The sequence below is a fragment of the Schistocerca nitens genome, chromosome 1 (assembly GCF_023898315.1).
Source record: "Schistocerca nitens isolate TAMUIC-IGC-003100 chromosome 1, iqSchNite1.1, whole genome shotgun sequence".
NCBI lineage: Eukaryota > Metazoa > Arthropoda > Insecta > Orthoptera > Acrididae > Schistocerca > Schistocerca nitens.
Genome location: NC_064614.1, coordinates 382,319,137 through 382,340,569, shown reverse-complemented (window position 1 = coordinate 382,340,569; position 21,433 = coordinate 382,319,137). Strand labels below are relative to the sequence as shown.

At 42.2% G+C, this 21,433-nt stretch overlaps 1 protein-coding gene across 1 annotated transcript in view; it reads right to left on the bottom strand.

The window, feature by feature from the left end:
* Positions 1–21,433, bottom strand: part of LOC126248591 (pickpocket protein 28-like) — a 92,743-nt gene that overhangs the window by 16,054 nt on the left and 55,256 nt on the right. The window contains exons 4-5 of the mRNA XM_049949757.1: positions 20,454–20,640; positions 11,240–11,438 (exon numbers count right to left, since the gene is read on the bottom strand). Of these exons, the coding sequence (XP_049805714.1) occupies positions 11,240–11,438; positions 20,454–20,640 (386 nt within the window). The remainder of the gene's footprint in view (positions 1–11,239; positions 11,439–20,453; positions 20,641–21,433) is intronic.

The following is a 21,433-nucleotide window of genomic DNA, read 5'->3' as shown; positions in this document are numbered from 1 at the left end:
GGGCCCTCAACAGCGAGGTTATCAGCACAGCAGATCACGAACTTTACGGTTTAGAGCAAAAAAATACTCACTTCAAAATAGGCACAGTTTAGTAATATTCCGCATGCCATCGATCTTTTCACACTGAAACTATAAAATGAATAACGCAACGTGGATTATGATATTCCAAACGAATCAGCAGTTTAATCGGAACAGCGGCGACTCAAGGATCGTCTCAACCCAACCGCTAGACTCAGACTGTACTCAGCTAGACCAGCGTTTCCTGATTGAGTTTTCGAAAGTCTCCCATAGCATCCAAAAAATTCTGCAAAATGATACAAACTAGGCAAATTTTTCCCAACTATCTCAAAATTATTTGTTCCTTTAAACTATTAGTTTTATTAGCGTTGACATTTGGAAGAGGTCGAATTATGAGTTCAGGGCCGTAAAATTATCTTACATATCATAAAATTATTGTACATAAAATAAAAGTTTAATCTGCAAATAAAAACAGACACAATGACCAGAAAAATAGTGTTGTTTCGTTTTTCTATTGATTTAATCACCAGCGCACCACCCACATCTCACTTCGCAACTCAACACCTCTATCCCCTACACTACTGTGAACACATAAATCCTTGTCTATGTTTTTTATTTAAATCTCCCGAGGGCTCTTAAGTAGGGATGGTGCTTGTCGCTGAAGCAACCGGTTTTCGGTTCTGTCGTTTTCTTTCCTTTTTTTATTTCAACGTAAGTTTAACCTGACTGTTACAACCGTTCAAATCACTTGTTTCTGAAATAACTGATTTTCGATTTTTTATTCCTATTATTTCCTGTAATAAACGTGCTTTTCACGAAAAGTGATAAGTGGTTGAAAACTAAAAAAAATCGTCAGTATTCTCCTGTTGACTTCAATTTTTTAAAATTTTAGTCAAAAATCGTGTTGTAATAGAGGATCCTACCACCATTTGGGTATTACGAATAGTCAGCGCTAAATGCTGAAAACTGATTTTCGAGAACTCTGTTTTTCTTGTTAATTTGTTTTCGAGGGCAGATAAAAGCGTACTAAGTAGATGGTTCAAATGACTGTAAGCACTAAGGGATTTAACATCTGAGGTCATCAGTCCCCGTACTAAGTAGACACAGACAACAGATGAGCTACTTTATATTTTCATTGGAAACTATGAATGGATTCTTAAGTTTTAAGTTTCTCCTTATAAGACGTCAGAAGTGAGCAAATACAGAGCACTGTACTGCAAGCCATAGCTCGTTTTAATCATAAATATATGTCTGAGCGAAGTTACTCGTGTACTGCCACTATAAAATAAAAACTGTGAATAGCAGAGGGAGTGTGAATGAGAACAGTGCCGTATTCAAGTTTACAAAATAATGACACGTCTTATTAAACCTTTAGTAACTACAAGTAGCTGGCAAATCTTACACAGAAATAACAAACACAAACCAGATAGGGAACGGTGTTTTATATGTAAAGCGTACATTGGGGTAGAAGCTATACAACGTTTCCCCTGAATTAATCGCTCTTGCAACGCAATCTGACTTTGTTTACATGAATCCACTGTGAGGCCCAGCTCTACTCGAATGGAAGAAAAGGTTCAAATGGCTCTGAGCACTATGCGACTTAACTTCTGAGTTCATCAGTCGCCTAGAACTTAGAACTAATTAAACCTAACTAACCTAAAGACATCACACACATCCATGCCCGAGGCAGGATTCGAACCTGCGACCATAGCTTTCGCTCGGCTCCAGACTGTAGCGCCTAGAACCGCACGGCCACCCCGGCCAGCACTCGAATGGAATCAACTACGATCAGCTATACCACAAACTATGGTTCACGTGAGAAGAGGGAGCTGTGAATATCATTTAACAACCCTTCGCCGGTGCTCCAGTTCTTTACCCTTTTAATTTGATACAGGCGCCAGCTGTTGTTCTGTGGCTCAACTGCCGACCCCTTTATGGCCACAAGCAACACCAGGCCCTCCGCGGTCAGTTGCGATATGTGGCATGTCTTGAGGAGACGGTCCTAGACAACACAGAAAGGAAATTTAGCAGCACACCCTGCCCATCCGTAGAACGCTCCAGATGGCTTTTTCGAAAGTCAGCTAGTTGTGAAACAGGAAGCCCTTCCGATGTCCTTAGGTTAGTTAGGTTTAAGTAGTTATAAATTCTAGGGGACTGATGACCTCAGAAGATAAGTCCCACAGTGCTCAGAGCCAGCCATTTTTTTCGTCTAAAGCGCTAGTCCTAACCCTTTACGGAACTCCCACCACACCATAGCGAGCACAGGACTATTTAACATCAATATAACTTCTATCATAGAGCAACTATTAAAAAAGAAAAACACAATCGCGACGATAATAAATGTCCTCTCTCCACAAAAATAGCAAAGTATATTTTCTTTTAGTTTTATGAGCTTTTATGTTCGACAGCAGGATATAATTCTCATCTCGTTATTTTGTGACATCCAATGAAGAGCATTGCCACCGATCACAAATAATTAGCAGAGACATGTCCACCATGTGTAAAATCAGGAAAAAACTTTGACTATTTTGCTGCGAAAATTACCGATCACCGCAGAATGTCCTTGTTATCTCGAAACCGTCATCGGAGTAAAGAAAAAACGAGAATTTTAGCTCCAAAGAAAAAAAAATCTGTATTAAGCAATTTGTTTCAGCTTGTTGAACAAATTACACGAGTTGGGTTGGGTTGTTTGGGGGAGGAGACCAGACAGCGAGGTCATCGGTCTCATAGGATTAGGGAAGGATGGGGAAGGATGTCGGCCGTGCCCTTTTAAAGGAACCATCCCGGCATTTGCCTGGAGCGATTTAGGAAAATCACGGAAAACCTAAATCAGGATGGCCGGACGCGGGATTGAACCGTCGTCCTCCCGAATGCGAGTCCAGTGTGCTAACCACTGCGCCACCTCGATCGGTAACAAATTACACGACCTGAGAGCATCTCTCTCATTCAGTGTCTGTAAATAAACTGTCATGCACGTGTGTATTACAAACATTTCAGACAATCTTTCAGACCATCTTCGACAACTACAATGTACTATGACAGGTCCCCTTTCACCAATGCGATGCTACATCACAGTGGCATTTACGAAACAACTCATGAAAGCCTGTCTTGCCCTGTGTAGATGGGAGACTGAAATTTTGTTAAAAGATATCGCCGGAACGAAAAAAAAGAAACCCCTACCAAGAATCATTCCGTGGCGCCCCAGTCATCTCCTTCACCCATCAAGTGGCACGTCAGTGATATAAATTTGAGAGGCTAAGTAATTAAATTGATCGTGAGAGGCAGTTTGCATGGTGAGTAATTTTTGTGTTCAGTAGTCGGATTACACTCAACTGATGAGTCAAATGGGAATCCATGGAGGAAGGACAATGTTCTTTTCGAGGAATACTATTGAGAACCGACATTTGAAGTTGACCGCAGGGGCATTCTACGACCCACAACATACGTTTGGCATAAGAACTACGCTATTAGAAACATGGCTGTAGTGACTATGTTACCATCACCTTACCTAAAAAGCGGTCTTGAGTCTACAGGCACACATACGAGTCACTGATAGTGATCCACTTTCGGGCAGAAATGCTGCATGCGATTTGGAATCAAGTCTATCCATTCTACCACGTACTTGCTTGGATCCTGTAGACGTCTTTTACTGATTACAGACACTGGTGAATTATATTCGTGCCACTCTCATATCTCGAAATGAGTCACCTTCTTCGAACCTACCTGCTAAGGATCCCATACAGCAAAAACACCAGCGCTGTTTTTTAGACAGTCCCTCTGCATCTTGATCATGATCGAAGTCGCTTCCACAGACCGGTGTAAAGTTCCTTTCACCTGTATTGTAGGATGACCATATCCAACAGACTATTAGTCACATAAGAGGTATCCTGTATTGTTCCTTCATAAACAGTTTAATACATTGTATTTAGGTTGTAACACACCCAATCAGTGTACATAGTGTACATAGCCATTCGCTTTGTTTTCTCTAGCATGACTTAGAGATCTGTTTCAGCTGCTGCTAAACCATCATTAACACGTTTTGATCCTCTGGCTCTCACAGAAAGCTGAACATCGCATGACATAAAATCCACAGCTACCACAACACAAATGGTAGAAATAAAACTGGAAAAGAAATAAAACTGGAACAGTTTGCCGTATTGTAGAGTGCTTCCAACAGCTATTCAAAAGTGATGACCTGTACAGTTAATCTCATCTTCCCCATTGACAAGGTAGTGGATGTCTCGGTGGTCCATTTCAAAAAGCATTGTTCCCTCATTTTGTAGTCATGTACGTGATTACTGTTCCAGTGTTGACCATTGCCGGAAGGTGCTGTTCACAACATGCGTAGGGTAGTACAAATAGAAAGAGGTACTGTCACCGTATTGGTGAAAATGAATAAAAACATGTGTAGCGCATCGCAGCATTTGGAAGTAGGACCAGTCTGTAGCACTGAGGAACGCTACCAAACAACTGTATGGAGATAATGACCTCTACATTAAATCCCATGCCCCACAGCAACAAATATCAGATATCTGGTGTTCCTCCAAGGCTCCCTCCATGTCAACTGAGTGCCATCAGATAATCATTATGCGGTAATCATCAGCATATCCAGTGGACGGTCGGGATGGGAAAGGCACCGTTCATATGGAACGATGTGCTGTAATACACACTGCAGTTGATAGTGAGATCAATTCAAGCAATTTTACCCACATGTTGGAGAGAGCAATATCTACCACATTCTGCAACATGTGCAGAAACGGAGTGAGCTGAGTTAATGCTATAGGAGAGTGTTTGACCACTCAGTGGAAATGGGAACATGTTGTCATAGCTCCGCCAATCGTGTACAACGTGTAATGTAAGCGCCAAACAAAGCCTGCTCCTGCAACACGACGTAGTATAAAAGACAGTACAAACAGCTATGATGGTGTTTCTTATCAGGAAAATTAGGAAGATTCAACATCATACAGGTACTGCAGTCTGAAGCAGATCCACGTCCCTCAGGGTCCACTCTCGTCTGTCACCCAAACATTCTAACACCGCTATTCTGTACCATCAAGCAGAGAAAAATTACGAACTATAAAAGCTCCGCTAATTTCATGCAACAGATTTTTACCACATCTCACTCTTCTGATGTATCGAAAACGAATACCGTCTCCATGGTGGCATTGAGCATATGCAGCGATCCTATTAAATATACATGTATTGATCCATTGGTACAGGCAGCCAGTGATCAACGGCGCTTGCACAGACTGGTGTACAGTTTCATCGCCTGTGCTATATGGGAGCCTACTCACACAGATTATCAGCCGCAGGAGATGGTCCCTGTTACAGCACTTTTTCTTGCTATACGCGCTTTGTACATTGCCATACATTTTTTTTTCCGCCACTACTTCGACATCTGTGTCAGTTTCTAAACTGACATTAACATGTTTTGGTCCATTGACTCCCCCAGAAAACTAGACATCACACGGTGTGAATCATGTTGTTGCTACTGATCCCACAACATACCTACACACTGGGTGATTGATATAAAAGACAGTCACAACGTAAGGGAACTGTAACAGTTTTGAGGCATTGTGGAGCGTATACAAAGTCCTGTTCGAAGGCTACTGATGACCTCTACATTTAAACTCATCATTCACAGTTACAGGATAGCTGATAGCGCTGTGTTCTGTTTGATTGATTCCTCGTATTGCTTCCATGCATGCGATCACTGTTTCGGTGTTATCCATCCCTGAAAAGTGTTGCCCCCTCCACCAAGACACTTTCTCCATCTCAAACAACCGATGTCAGTCAGTCACTATGTGGTAATCAACAGCGTACCAGTGGACGGTTGGGGTGGAAAAGACACACTTGATGTGCTGTAATAATAAGCATTATAGTTGATAGTACGATCAATTTTAGCAATTGTATCGTAATTTCAACATCGACCAATGACACAGCAGCATGCTTACCAATTTCTGTATCATCGCTACACAGCCCCTCTACTACTTTGCAAGTACCATCGCGAATGTAAATAGATGACTGTGCAGTATCTTCATTCATTATTAATTCTCGAACAGATACACCAAAGTATACCAGATAGCAACCTACATATCTTTAGCACTTCGATCATAGTGTGTAATTTACGATCTTTCTCTATGTGGATGGGAGTCACTGGGCATTCTCGCATTCGTAGGATAAAGTTAGAGACCGAAAGATCTCCTCGTATTGCCTTTGACCAGCGCTCCCTGCAGAAGTAGACCACTACGTTCCATACATTCCACATTACGTGGAGGAACAGTGCACACCGAGACTGTAACTGCTGTCCTACACCCATACAATAGCACAAGATTTCTCCAGATGCGCGAATGTCGAGCGGGTTAGCACCCCTTATCAGTGTGCAGTAGATATGAAACTGTTGTGATGATATAAGAGACAATTAACAACAAGAAGCAGGTGGTTTTTATGCATGATGGAGCTCCAGACGGATGGAGTTTGCTGCATTTTAAGTAAATCAACTGCGCTATCAATTCTGAAGTATTGTTCTACTGTCTGGTGTCATTACCAAGAAAGTATTGGTAAGAGAGAACATAAACACATGCACTCCTAAGGCTACAAGGTTCTGCACTTAAAACACTCTATGGTGTTAGATATTTGTGGCTTCTGACATATTAGTAGCATGGAATGCAACGCTGTTAGTATCCCAATGAAAGAAATATATTTCCAGAGCATGACAAACATTCACCTTGCAGGTTTCTCTACGATAAACTGTGGTGACAAACTGTAAAATGAAAAACTACTTCCTTAAAACTTCGATTCAGTGACATAAGTGTACAATAAGCTTTCCAGAGGTGTAGAGCCCCCACTGTTCACATCCAATCATAGTTCAGAAATTATACGAAGCTCGCATCAGCCCTACATAAAATGATAGTTAGTAACGAAGAATGCCTCTTAGAAAGAAAGAAACAAACGCATAGCAGCGGTGTTTGACATGTGAAATTACACGTCATGCTGCCTCTAACTCTGTAAACAGTATATCTGTCTAGCAAATGTATACACGGCGATTGTATTACCTCACAAACACCTATCGCTAACTTACAGTCACCGTAGTTACGAAACTGAAGACTCTATTTTATGCCCAAGATGGGGCAAAGGAATGGAGTACGTCGCATAAATCTTCATTTATCTAGAGGAACGTGTCGAAACAGGGTGGAAGTCCTCTGATGACCGAGAGGTTTGTGGTTAACGATCGCACGTGGACAGTGCTCTAAGCCACACTCAGAACAGGCAGTTGTATGCGAGTGGAACGCAGGTTATGTCACACAGCTGGTGCATCCCGACAGAACAACGAAAAAAATTGGTCGAATGACCTACATTGAAATGTCCCTCTCTCTCTGGAAAGCATCAGCAGTCTTTCATTAAATCCTACCTCGTTACGACTCCACCTCAACCGATCACTCCATCCACTCTCTGTCATCCTTTAACGCATATGTAAGTAAGTTTAGAGACAAATGGTTCTCTTTTTTCCAGGAAAGCATTAAAGACAGCAGTCAACTCGCGTGTAGCATTAATACCTCAATTGACATACAGTAGAACGTTGCCTCGACGAAAAATAAAAAGACTATTTCACCAGTACCCTGTGCTTCCATCTCAACGTTTTCTCGTATTCCGCTTGATGTCATACCCTCGTTTCCATGTACAAGAATTTTCTGCACCAATCAGAAGACATGCAAGTACCCTCTCAATTTCCTAGCATTTCGTCGTATTTTCCCTCGATTTATACGTGTTTTCTGGCATTTTTATGTCACTTCTATACATGCAATCATTACATCACTTCTCGTCCCATGTTATAAAACTGCTTGTAAATGTAGTACAGCTGCCAACACCTAACGCATTGACGTTAAAATTGCACCCATACTTCCAGCTCCCTACTACTTTTGGGATGCGAAGATAGGGATCCTCGCAAGACGTGAGGTGTATCAGCGAACTATCGTAATACTGCTTGGTCGTACAGTGCAGCATGAACAGCAGTGAAGCATTTCTTTTAGTTCCAACTTTACCAAAATGCAGTGGATGTGTGAGGACACGTCAAAAGAGAATTTCTCCTTATTTTGCAACCAGCTGAGTTCCCGGTGTTTACAGGGTATGTATTCCAATCCTGTTAGTCCGTTTCGTCCTTCCACCCCGATGTATCTTCTCATCCCCCCTCTCTCTGTCGATCTCCTCCTCCCATTTCTCTCCGTCCATCTCATCTTCTTTCCTATTCTATCCTATCTTTCTCCTCCTCTCTCTGTACACCTCCTCCTCTCCCTATATCTTGAACTATGTGTCGAACGATGATATATTTGTGTAGGTACATTCAGCGGTATATTTGGATATTGTCTGCGAAATATGATATGTTGCGAATAGAATTAGTAGCAAAGAAGTAATAAATTTAAACGTAATGTATGATGTGGCAGTTTTTCACGCATGTCAGTGTTTATGACATAGGACCTCCTGATCTATGTGGAATACAATGATATAATTTTGGGCCGCGCGGGATTAGCCGAGCGGTCTAATGCGCTGCAGTCATGGACTCTGCGGCTGGTCCCGGCGGAGGTTCGAGTCCTCCCTCGAGCATGTGTGTGTGTGTTTGTCCTTAGGATAACTTAAGTTAAGTAGCGTGTAAGCTTAGGGACTGATGACCTTAGCAGTTAAGTCTCATAATATTTCGCACACATTTAAAAAATATATATAATTTTGGAGGTACATTCAGCAGCATACGTAGATACTATCTGAAAAATGTATTGCGATTAGAGCTAGTAGTACAGAAGTAAGAAATTTAAATAACATGCATGATGTGACAGTTTTCAAGCACCTTATTGTTTATGGCGTCACATGTACTGAACTATAGCTAGATCTTTCTACCCTGATGATGTTTATTGTCTGTCAGTAAGAGATATGTGTACCAAGTTTAGCTGAAATCGGACAGTTGATTTAGAAGGAGATATGGAACATACATAAATACATACACACACACATACGAGACTGAAGTGACAAAAGTTCCGGGATACAACCTAATATCGTGTCGGAGCTCCTTTTGACCGGTGTAGTGCAGCAACTCGAGGTATCACGGACTCAATAATTCGTTGGAAGTCCTGTGCAGAAATACTGAGCTTTGCTGCCTCTAAAGCCGTTCGTAACTGCAAAAATGTTCCCGATGCATGATTTTTTGCACTAACTGACCTCTCCATTCCGTATATAAATGTTCGATGGGATTCATGACCGGCGATCTGGGTGGCAAAATCATTCCCTCGAAATGTCCAGAATTTTCTGCGCGACCGCTACGGTCGCAGGTTCGAATCCTGCCTCGGGCATCGCTGTGTGTGATGTCCTTAGCTTGGTTAGGTTTAAATAGTTCTACGTTCTAGGGGACTCATGACCTCAGAAGTTAAGTCCCATAGTGCTCAGAGCCATTTGAACCATTTTGTCCAGAATTTTCTTCGAAACAAATGCAAATAATTGTGTTCTGGTGGCGTGGCGAATTGTCATCCACAAAAATTCTATCGTTGCTTGGGAACATGAAGTCCATGAACGGCTGCAAATGATCGAAGATCGGTTCAGCTGGATCTAAGGAGCCAGTCCATTCCATGTAAACGTAGCCCACACCATTGTGGGGCCACCACCGCCTTGTACAGTGCCATATTGACAACTTGGGTCTGCACTACACTCGAACCCTACCATCATCTTTTACCAACCGAAATTGGATGTCATCTGAACAGGGCACAGTTTTCCGGTCATCTAGGGCCCAACCGATATGGCCTCGAGCCCAGGAGAGGCGCTGCAGGCGATGTATTGTTAGCAAACGCATTCGAATGTGTCGTCTGCTGCCATAACCCATTAACACCGTCCTGACTGATACTTTCGTCGTACATCCCACATTGATTTCTGCTGTTATATCACGCGCTTGGTGCTTGTCTGTTAGTAGTGACATCTCTATGTAAACGCCGCTGCCCTCAGTCGTTAGGTGAAGGCCGTCGGCTACTGTGTTGTCCGTGTTGAAAGGCGATGCCTGAAATTTGGTGTTCTCGGCACACTCTTAATACTGTGGATCTCGGAATAATGAATTTGTGATGCGCATACTGTAAGACCTTCAGTACACACACCATCAGATTATTTGACTTGTCGCTCTAACGAAGTAGGTGAGTGTCGGCAATATGTCTCGTGGTCTTATCGTAGCGTGTCTATCTTCTGCCGTTAGGTCAGACGGTAGAAATGCCACTTGCACGCTTAGAGTAACAGATTGATGGTGACCAACTTTAAACAGAACTCGATTAATTTTCACGCACATTTATTAAAATAATAACAAGAATGAAAATTACTTAACTTGGTTCTGGATGCTATTTACAATTGACAATCTGAAGTTCCTTTGGTATTGGTACGTTAATCTTATTCTCACATATATCTCTGATACTTGACAAAAGTGTCTATACATTTATCTTCATGGCCATGTACAGGAATATGGTAATCTTATTAGGCGCAGACTGAAACTTGACTATAGACTGGTACAGACAAATGTAGACTGGTACAGACTAATGCAGACTGACTAATCGAATGTCTGTCCACTCGTTATAATACCTCGCGCGTTCATGTATCACTGAGCGAGTGTGATCCACGAGGAGAAAAGGTTCTACGTTAGCAGCAATCTCATTGGCTGCGTTACATATTAATACGCGGATCGGCGGAAGCAGAATTTGGTCCATCTCTATGGCAGCGCCATCTCATAGTGCGGAGACAGACGAGCGCTGCGCCTGCGCTGTTGTGCTTAGCGGGGCGCGCTCTACTGGGAAAGTTGTGTACGCGCTGACTACGCGGAACTATGTACACAACAGAATCACATAACGATTTCGGAAATGGAATGACCCATGCATCTAACTACCATTCCGTGTTCAAAGTCTGTTAACTGCCGTCGGTGGCTATCACTTTGGACTCCTTTTCACATGAATCACCCGAGTACAAATGACAATGCAGCTAATGCACTGCCATTGTATACCCTGTTTACGGGACACTACCACCATCTGCACATGGCATATCGCTAGCCCATGACTTTTGTCACCTCAGTGTATGTATGGATTAGAAACACAGGTGTGCAGCCATACCTCGATCTTCAGTAATATGTTCATTGATCCCGATTGTTTGTCAGTACAGTAACTAGCTTGCTCTTAAGGAAGCTGAACAACGTTTACGGCGTCGGACGTACTGAGGACGGACGGGTAGAAGTAGGGGACGCAGCGGCAATGGCGCATCATGTGTCTGGCGCGGCAGGCAGTGAGGCAGTTGGAGCGCGAGTAGTCGACGCTCGCCGTGGCGTAGCCGCCCTCGTTGGGGTACAGGCACTGGCGCTGCTGCAGCGACAGCCGGCGCACCGCGTCCGTGCTCATCGTCTGCTCTGCCGTCACCTGCACACAGCGACCAGCGCAGCCAGCGGCGTCACTCTCTACAGATACAGACACACATTAAACACAAGACGAAGTGGTGGTCCACCCTCCCTAAAAGAACACGCTGACTATTCTGCAGATCTGTAGGTGGAGCACAACAGTCACCACGTGATCGCGTAACCTTCTATAGCTGACTGAAGTCTTGGTAGCGAGCTGGTGTGTTTGTGCTAGTCTGTTGTAGGGAATCGGGGTAGTAAGATGGATCGACGTGGAGACTTATCAGAATGGCAAAAAAGAGCTATCGTGTTTGGATGTACCTCTCACCACGCCATGAGCGTAGGTGCCCTATTTGTTGGTGTATCAAATTAAATTGGAAAGAACACACAGAAAATGCTGTGGGGAAGGCTAACCAAAGACTGTGTTTTATTGGTGGGGCGCTTAGAAAACCTAACAGATCTACTAAAAAGACTGCCTACACTATGCTTTTCCGTCCTCCTTTAGAATACTGCAGCGCGGTGTTGGATCCTTACCAGATAGGATTGACGGAGTACGTCGGAAACGTTCAAAGAAGGGCAGCACGTTTTGTATTATCGTAAAATAGGGGCGAGAGAGTCACTGAAATGATACAGGATTTAGGGTAGATATCATTAACACGAAGGCGTTTGCCATTGCGGTGGAATCTTCTCACGAAATTTCAATCACCAACTTTCTCCTCCGAAAGCGAAAATAATTTGTAGGAAACGATCTACATAGAGAGAAACGCTCACCATAATAAAATAAGGGACATCAGAGCTCTTACTGAAAGACGTAGGTGTTCGTTTTTCCGAGCGCTATACGAGATTGGGGTAATAGGGAATTGTGAGGATGGTTCGATGAACCGTCTGCCTGGCACTTAAATGTGATTTGCAGAGTATCCATGTAGATGTAGATGTAGATGAACTGTCCAGTGTGTCAACAATGAACGGTGTACCATTCATGTCTACAAGGAACGGTGCACCATTCACAATCATGTAACACATTGTAATAACTGTGTTTACAAGAAGATACTTAACGCAGGAAATGGAGACGAGAGTCGCCACTTCTCAAACACAATCACCTTCAAACACAAGAGGGATTTCTTCTGTTTGTCAATGTAGATCCAGCTGAACCAAATTCAGGGCAAACATTACGAAGGGAACTCGATACAAATCATATTTGGAGACAGGTACCTCTCATAAGGCGATTTATCACAGCGGTACATAAAGCTAAGGCTAACAACGCAACAACTAGATCTTATCTGACCATGGCATGTAGTGTGGTCCGACGAATCGCGAGATTGCGTCTTTTCTAATTATGCAAGTCTTCGACCACACCAACGGCCCAATAAGGCGTTCAACCGCACTAATTGGGGGCTGGAGGTGGTCTGTTTATCGTACCATGACTTGAGACCACTCATTCGGGGTACCGTGAACATTATTCAACACTCCTGGTGACCATCTATTGCCCATTCTCAAGCATGCAGTCCTCCATCACTTCCTGTTTCGTCGCAATTTTTTAACTCTGCATGTTAGGAATTAAACTTCATCAATAAATTGTCTGAAATACAGGAAGTGTACTTAGCCCTTGGAATTTTCTCAACAGCTCTTGCCCATTCTCACTACATGCGGCGTTCAGTAAGTCATACAACAAATTTTTCTGAAGGCAGGTTGATCTTATGCATGATTCCAATGCACAATATTACTCCCCAATCTTCTGGCTACAAAATCCGTTTTTCCGAACTAATCTCCATTCAATGCGACGGCCTTACGCCACCTTAGGGCGAGGATCTGTATGCCCGCATGGTATCACTCCACTGGTCGACGTCGCAGCTAACGTATTGCTGCATCAATAACCTTTCCAGCAACACATTCTGCTTCCCGCGGAGTGCAACCTTCATTGGGCTAAACAGATGCAAGTCGGAAGGTGCGAGATCCTAGCAGTAGGGTGAATGAGGAAGAACAGTCCAATGAGGTTTTGTGAGCTCCTCATGGGTGTGTAGACTTGTGTGAAGTCTTGCGATGTCGTGGAAAAGAAGTTCGTTTGCATTTTTGTGGTGTCGAACATGGTGAAGTCGTTTCTTCAATTTCATGAGGGTAGCACATTGCAAGAGTCACATGTATGTGCGGCCGGCCGCGACGCGGGGGATCAGACAGGTTTGCGCGACTTTGTTTCGATGAAAACAGACGCCTCGTTAAACGACTAACCATGCTTTTGTTTACTGCCACTTCTCTGCACACGTTTTTCGGTGCCAATCAATATCTACGACTCTCTGGTTTTCCACCAAAAGAAACTCAATGACAACTCTCTGCTTGGAACGCTCTTCCATTGTAGACGCCATTTTGAAGGTTTCGTATAGGTCGCTACATATCGAAACTGCATGGAACTATAGAGATTGAAGCGGGAATATTCCACGATGTCCCACAACAAATTCCGCAATTTCTCAACTGGAACTGGCTGAGAAAAAATGTGTTGCATTCTAACAGCGTTAAAGCTTGCTGGCCTGATGACAAGTATTTATGTAACGGTGCATCTTTAGATTACAAGAAAATCATTATCGTCAGTTCATCACACAATCTAAAAAGCAATGAGCGGATAAGCTTGAGAAGTCAGGCTGTCATCCCATATCTCTATACAGTTGATTGCCATAATATACTTCTAAATAGTATGAAAAACTGAAGAACTGCTGTACAAAGAACGGTTTAGATACACGAAAGAGACATATTTTACAAAAATAATCCTGAACTAGTGTTAGTTAATGAAAAATTAATAAAGAAAAACCAAGACACTCACGTATCCAGCGGAAAAATGCTCCTATAGGAGCACAAAGAAGGCGAACATTTCCTCTTTAAAAGTCTCTCATTGAAAAACGGGGAACCAGCTGCCTCAATCATTAGTCTGCCTTCTTCACCAAATATTTTGGCAAGCAAATTCAAGCTCTTTTAATGGCGAATATTCTAAATCCTTTTACGCAGTCTCTCACTGTATTAAGGCTTCATACTCGGCTTCTCCATCTCTACATGTGTTTCTCTCCCACTCTCTCCTTTTTCTCCCAATGGTTTGTAGTACTCGTATATCGCACTGCCACTGATTCCTCTCTCACTTACGCTTTCTTTCCCACTGCCCCTGTTTCCTCCATACCTTAGCATCTAAAAACGTCTAGGGGGAGGGGAGAATCTAACTTATATTTATCCTGTATCCACTGCTCAAAATTTCAGTCCAAAATGCGCCATGCCCTTTACATGTGTTTTAAAGTTCGCTGGTTCCCTTTTTATCGCTGTTACAGCAGAGTGTGCTGCTGATATAAAACGAATTTTATAGGTTAGTAAAGTTTTGGCAGTTTATTTATATACTTCAACACATTTCTATACTTTCACACGTACAGAGTGTAGCTAAATTACCTTTACATACTTTGAGGACTGGTTCTTTACAACAAAACAGGAGAGAATATCTAGTAAAGATGGGCTCTAAAATGCGTATCCTAAGAGCTACGAGCACTTTTTCATCTTCGATATGTGGAAGCACTTTGATTTCCATGTTTTGGGTAGAGGTAGTGTGCACCAAAACAAAAGAAAACCTTTCCAGTGAACTTGAGCCGTAAAATGAATTTCGTAAGAGCTGTGAGCATTTGCTCTTCTTCGCTACTGTGAAATCTCTTCTTCTGAACGAATGCTCATAGATCTTATGGTATTCGTGTTTTTTTTCGTGTTTTTGTCCAAACTATCTCATTTCAAAATTGGAAAGCAAAGAGCGTGCAGTAGAAAAGATGGGTTTTGCAGTATCAATGATTAACACGTGCTCAAAGCTCTTAAGGCATGTATATTAAAGCCGATGTTCACTAGAAATTTTTCCCTTGTTTTGGTGGGAGGAACCTGTCCTCAAAGTCTATAAAAGGAATTTAGTTGTACAAGGTATAAACAAGAAATAAGTACGCATGATGCATGCTGACAATTATTCAATTATATGAAAAAAACATAAATTAGTTACAAGCTATGGCATGCACACACTGTATTCAACATGAAACGTCACTACAGATATTTAGATTTAGGTTATGATATGTTCGATATGCCTGTCATCATGTGGCCCAGACGAATAGCGGAATTCTACATGACCCGCTGAAGTGTCGGAACAACGGTGCTGTCGATGACCTCCTGAATGGCTATTTTCAGCTCAGAAATGAGTTTTGGGATTATTGCTGTACACTTGGTCTTTAATATAGCCCCACAAAAAGGATTCGCATGTGTTCAGATCCGGAAAATATGGGGGCCAATCGAGGCCCTTGCCAGTGCCCTCTGGGTGCCCCATAGCCAGAATGCGGTCCCTAAAGTGCTCCTCCAGGACATCAAACACTCTCCTATTTCTATGGAGTCGAGCTCCGTCTTACATGAACCACATCTTGTCGAAATCAGGTTCACTTTGGATAATGGGGATGAAATCTTCTTCCAAAACCTTCACGTACCGTTCGGTAGTCCCCGTGCCATTTAGGAATATCGCAGCAATTATTCTGTGACTGGACACTGCACATCACACAGTCACTTGTTGAGGGTGAAGAGTCTCCTCGATCGTGAAATGCGGATTCTCAGTCCTCCAAAAGCGTCAGTTTTGCTTATTGACAAACCCGTCCAAATGAAAGAGGGCTTCGTCGCAAAACCAAAACCATCATGCGCATACTAATTCCCACCATGCCCCGCGGCCAATCGTGCAGTTTGAACGTCCTAACGCAAACCCGTCAGAAGTTATGACGATTTCATTTCGTGTAGTGTAATAATTGTCACCCTGTGCAAGGGTAACATATAATCGTTTCCTTTACATTCTTTCTAGAAACTTTGCTCATCGATAGCAGTTATTCGGAAACTCTCGGCTTGAAATTTTTATCTTATAAGAGCAAAAATATTGTTAGAAATATTTAACTGAATTTGAAGGTTCCCAATTTTCACATATTTTGTGGCAGTCATTCTAAGTTTTTTTAAGGCACGTTAGGACTCTTTGTTGCCAATTTTTTGTCACTGCAGTACCACTTTGGACGTACTTATATAGGCGTGAAGTAACCGTTATACAGAGTCAGCGCGTCATAAAGTTTTATTGGTGACAAAATGCTGATTAAAACCATAGTTTGGTGATCTCAAAATCCTTGCGGTGACACTACGACCCTTGCCATTTGCTCACTACCTGAATTAAAACTACATTTACACTCAGACGGCATATTATGTGCAAATTTTTTTATGTGTTTAAGTAGGATAACTTTGAACCTCTGGACTTCGGGAAAGAATAATAATACTGCAAAAATTTCGATGTTCTTTGAGAATATCATTTTAAGAACATTTGTTAAAATTTCTACGATGTGCCATGAGCAGAAATTATACAAGGGGCTATTCTTGAAAACATGTTTTTTCCGGGATTTTCTCAGAACTGCCCATGAGCAAATGGTGCTTTTATAAGCCACCTAAGGTCCACTCTTGACAATACCTAATGCAGAACATCCAACCGATGTGCTAAATTTTCCTGGGCTGGAGGGAGTGGTGAGTGCCGTATAAATTTTGACCCTGCGCTATAGGATAGAAAAGTATAGAAATGGTCGCTTGGGCAACGGCTACCCAAAACACTTGGTCAATAGAACCTGAGATATGAACCCCTGAAATATTACACTTTCGCGAGCGGCGTTTTGGAAAATACTGGAATCGGCAATCTAGTATAGAATAAGCAATAGTCGTAGTCCTGTGCAGAATATAGATTAACTGCGGAGTCTATCACCCTCTGATGTAAAATTGATGTAAGGCAACAGTTCAGCATAGTTCCACTGTTGTTTAACGTGTAAATCACAAAGCTGATGAAAGAAAATTAAGCTAAGAACCAACTTACCATATGAAGTCGATATACACGATAGAGCTGGTGTCTACAGAATTCAACGTAACACCTGCAATGTGAACTACATAGTCGAAACTGGTAAGACCTTTTAAGTTAAGATATAAAGAACATAGGAACGATCTGAGATTGTTGGTCCATCTTGAGGCCTTCCTCAAACTAGTTTCAGCGACTGTATAGCCAGCGTCAATGGGTTTTATTTATTCTATAACATGCAAAATTAGCATCGTTAGAAACATTACAAAATGTTATTACATGTGTACTATTTGGTTCCAGATACCGTATCGTGAAATAGTTTTATAACACTTTATTTACTTTTAAGTCACAACATGGTTTCTACGTTTGTAGCCGTTTTTTCGGCATAATATCTGCGATTTGCTGCCGCTTTTTCGGTGTACAGCATGTCATCTGCAACAGTAAAATATGAAAATGTAATCTTACATACGTCAGTGTTGTACTTTTGGGAATTACGGTAGTATTGTGGATACAATTTTGATGGGCACTAAGTTGTTACGTAATCTATCATGTACCCTCTTTCGCTGGTCGGCTTGCTGTTGCTTTAAAACACACACACACACTCAAAAAGCTTTTAAAACTTGGCAGTAATTCAGAACATTACGCCGTGTTGCTGTTCGCATGTGGCGCGAGGTGTAAGGCGTATGACGATAAGGTTTCGATAAGTGTAGCAGGAGTTCTGACGGCTTATGTTCGTCTGTGCGCGATTAGGGAGTTATCGAGTGTGTGTGTGATTTCTGTTCTGTATCCTGCGTCATATCTCTTAAAGCCGACAGATGGTGTTGTTGCAAAGCGTTGAGTTCGCAGTTGTTGGGTTTGTATTTGTACGTTCAAATGGCTCTGAGCACTATGGGACTTAACATCTGAGGTCATAAGTCCCCTAGAACTTAGAACTACTTAAACCTAACTAACCTAAGGACATCACACACATCCATGCCCGAGGCAGGATTCGAACCTGCGACCGTAGCGGTCGCGCGGTTCCAGACTGAAGCGCCTAGAACCGCTCGGCCACAACGGCCGGCCCTTTTGTACGTAACTGCTTTCTTCTATGGTTAGTTTCCGATGTAAAATGTTGCTGTGTTTTAGGCTGTGGGGTGGTGGTGTTTGGGAACGGTTTTCGGCCTAACAATTTCGAGAAGTCAGTCGTGCCCATACATATTCATGAAACTGGCCATTCCATATAAGGAACAGACGAGAATCTAGCAATTTTGATTATACAAGATAAAGGCAAGAAAGTGGGTCTACAAGAACAATTAGAGATTACTATACACAGCGTAGGAAATCGTGATACATTAAATGAACGGTTTACAGGTGACATAAATACATTTCAGAAACTTTGCACATTTTTTATATATCTGTAACCATTTAGCGACTTTACAATACACCGTTAGCTTTCCGTTCGTGATGGGATTTGAATTTCCGGGCTATACGTGGTTATACATCATCTTTGTTTCTTCAGCACCTCTTTGATTTTGTGTTCACATTCAGGAGGAGCTCACTCGAGTGACTTCTGCGTTTATCTGCACGCTGTGGCTTTCAAGAAGAAGCGTTTATCTGCACGCATTTGACTGCTATTGTGACGCTGCCATTACGTTTTGGTATATTTTAACAGTTGACGGTGTTGTGCATGTACATCTTAAGAAAGCATGGTTGCAAGAGAAGTAGCGACGTTATCTTATTTTTATTGCTCTTGTTTATGTTTTATATTGATCGCTTTTAGAGTTTCTTGTACAGTAGTTCTGTTGATGAATGCTTTACCTTCGAAACGTGTGAATTCTGCTGTTATTCATCCTGTAAATAAGTGGTTCAGCTAACATTTTAATATTAGAGAAAATTTCGCAACATAAATTAAAGTCAAAGGCTAACCAATAATTTTTTTTTTTAGATTCACAGACGACTTAGCCCTTCAGGCTGAAACTATGACAGGCAACAATTCTTAAATGGAATGTTCTTTGTAATTTAGACCTGACCCATGTTGAGGATAAAAGAATCATTGACCGAGGTAGATCAAGGTAGCAACATGCTGCCTTGAATTATCTGGATGAAAGATAACATCTCGGAGACCTCGAAGATACGGCAAAATCACTGTCCTTAAAATGTCAGAAATGTAACTGCTGATTTCCAAGTTACTATCCATACGATCTAGAACCCAATGACATTGGATACTATCATGCCTGGTTGTATGTCTGTACGAGGATAGTGAAGGTAATGAATGAAATCTGGCAACTTTCATTCTTGTAGGAGCCTCCATTCAAGGGTAAGTTCATTGAGAAGATAACGTGGTGAAATTCTTGTGTCCAACGTAATCGTTGATGATGTAGTCCAGGATACCGAGCAGCGTACATAGCACACGCCCATTGGGCATTTTGATCACAATAGCCATACATAAACACCATCTCGACCTTTTCTGCAATTGGTAAACGGTTTATTTTAACACGGGTAATGTATCACGAAGGAAATACCGTCCAGACTGGCGGAATGTTGCGTTTGTGACTATTACAGTGCCATCTATCACAAAGCGAAAAAGTGGTCCAACTAAAACATTCCTATTTCTTTACGTACTACACGAATATGTAATAAAAAATGGGAGTTCCTATTTTAAAAAAAGGCAGTTGATATCCGTTTGACATATGGCAGTGACATCTAGCGGGCCAACCATAGCGCCATCTGGTTTTCCCCTTCAAGCTAGACAAGTTTCGTTTTTTGTAATTTTTTCGTTTGACGCTTATTTCGTGAGATATTTGGCCCAGTCACGATCAATGGACCACCCAATATAACGTGAATAGCTAATAAGGGAATGATGTTTTAGTTTCTTTAACCACTCTTTGCTCCATATCATTTGACGTTCTCCCCCCTCTCTCCCACCCCCACCCCCACCCCCACGTCTCTCTCTCTCTCTTTTTATTTTTATTTATTTATTTATTTATTTTAACACAGGCCAAACGACTGGCAAAGCTAGCGCATCGTCGTCTGAGCTCGTCATTATCTGGCAAAGAAGTTAATGTTTGTACAAGCATGCTTGAACCGTGTTGAGGTGCGAGGAATTTGAGCATGCTTGCTCAAGCATTCTTGCACAAGGATGCTTGTTAGGCTTGAAGTTACGTGAGCGGCCGATTTAAGATGTCTACGGGCCAAGCCCAGTACCTGGAGGAACGCCTCCGACGAGGGCTTCACGACGTGTCCCCTGGCGATGACGTCGGGGAACTCGACCGGCGAGTGCACCAGCACCTGGAAGCCGTAGAAGGAGAAGGTGGCCGCCTGGTAGTCCTCCAGCTGGGGGTCCAGTAGCACCGTCAGACCCGACAGCAGGCCGGCAGCGTTCGTGCGTACGCTGGTCGGGCCCAAGGACCTGAGCAGTACGTTATAGAAATTGGACCAACCATGGACGCCAATTTTTTAATTAATCAAGGTTACATATATTCATATTTTGTAATTGCAATTGTGTATAGCATCTGCAAGATATGAGGACAAGTAAAAAATTACTATACTTTCTTCGTAGCACATACTTAACCCTAATAGTGCACATCTCTAAAATTGCTACACGACCTGTACACCAGGTCACAGTGACCCTCAATTATGTGCTGGAGAAATTGCTGAATATTGAACATTTTCTGATGAAACTGGATTCTCATATACTAAACGCATTTTATTTCACCTTTGTCACATTCTTTTTCAATCAACATTAGCATGCATGCATCTAAAATTCGAGACAAAGAAAAAACCGGCATGTAAGCTTTTCAGTGATTGAACTTGAAAGTGATCTGAATCTAAAGATTTTATACGCCCTTCTACTAGATGAAGATGTTATTCATGTAATGAAATGTACATATTATACAAATATTTTGAGGTCTTCTCCATTATCCACAAATCCATTCACTCATTAGTTCTAGACTCTTAGAGTATGGACTACAATGTTACCGGCCGCTGGCCAGAATCTTCTATTAGGGAGAGTTGTGTTGCAACAATGACCATTCTTTTCGTGCACGTCTGTATTTTCTTCATCGCTGTCGGCAGACTGATCAGTTTTGGCATTTTCCATAACTGCTGCTGGAAAGGAAAGTCACTTAATGTCACTTTTACGATTGAACTGTTCTAACAGTACTTCCGTTAGTAAAATGTCATTT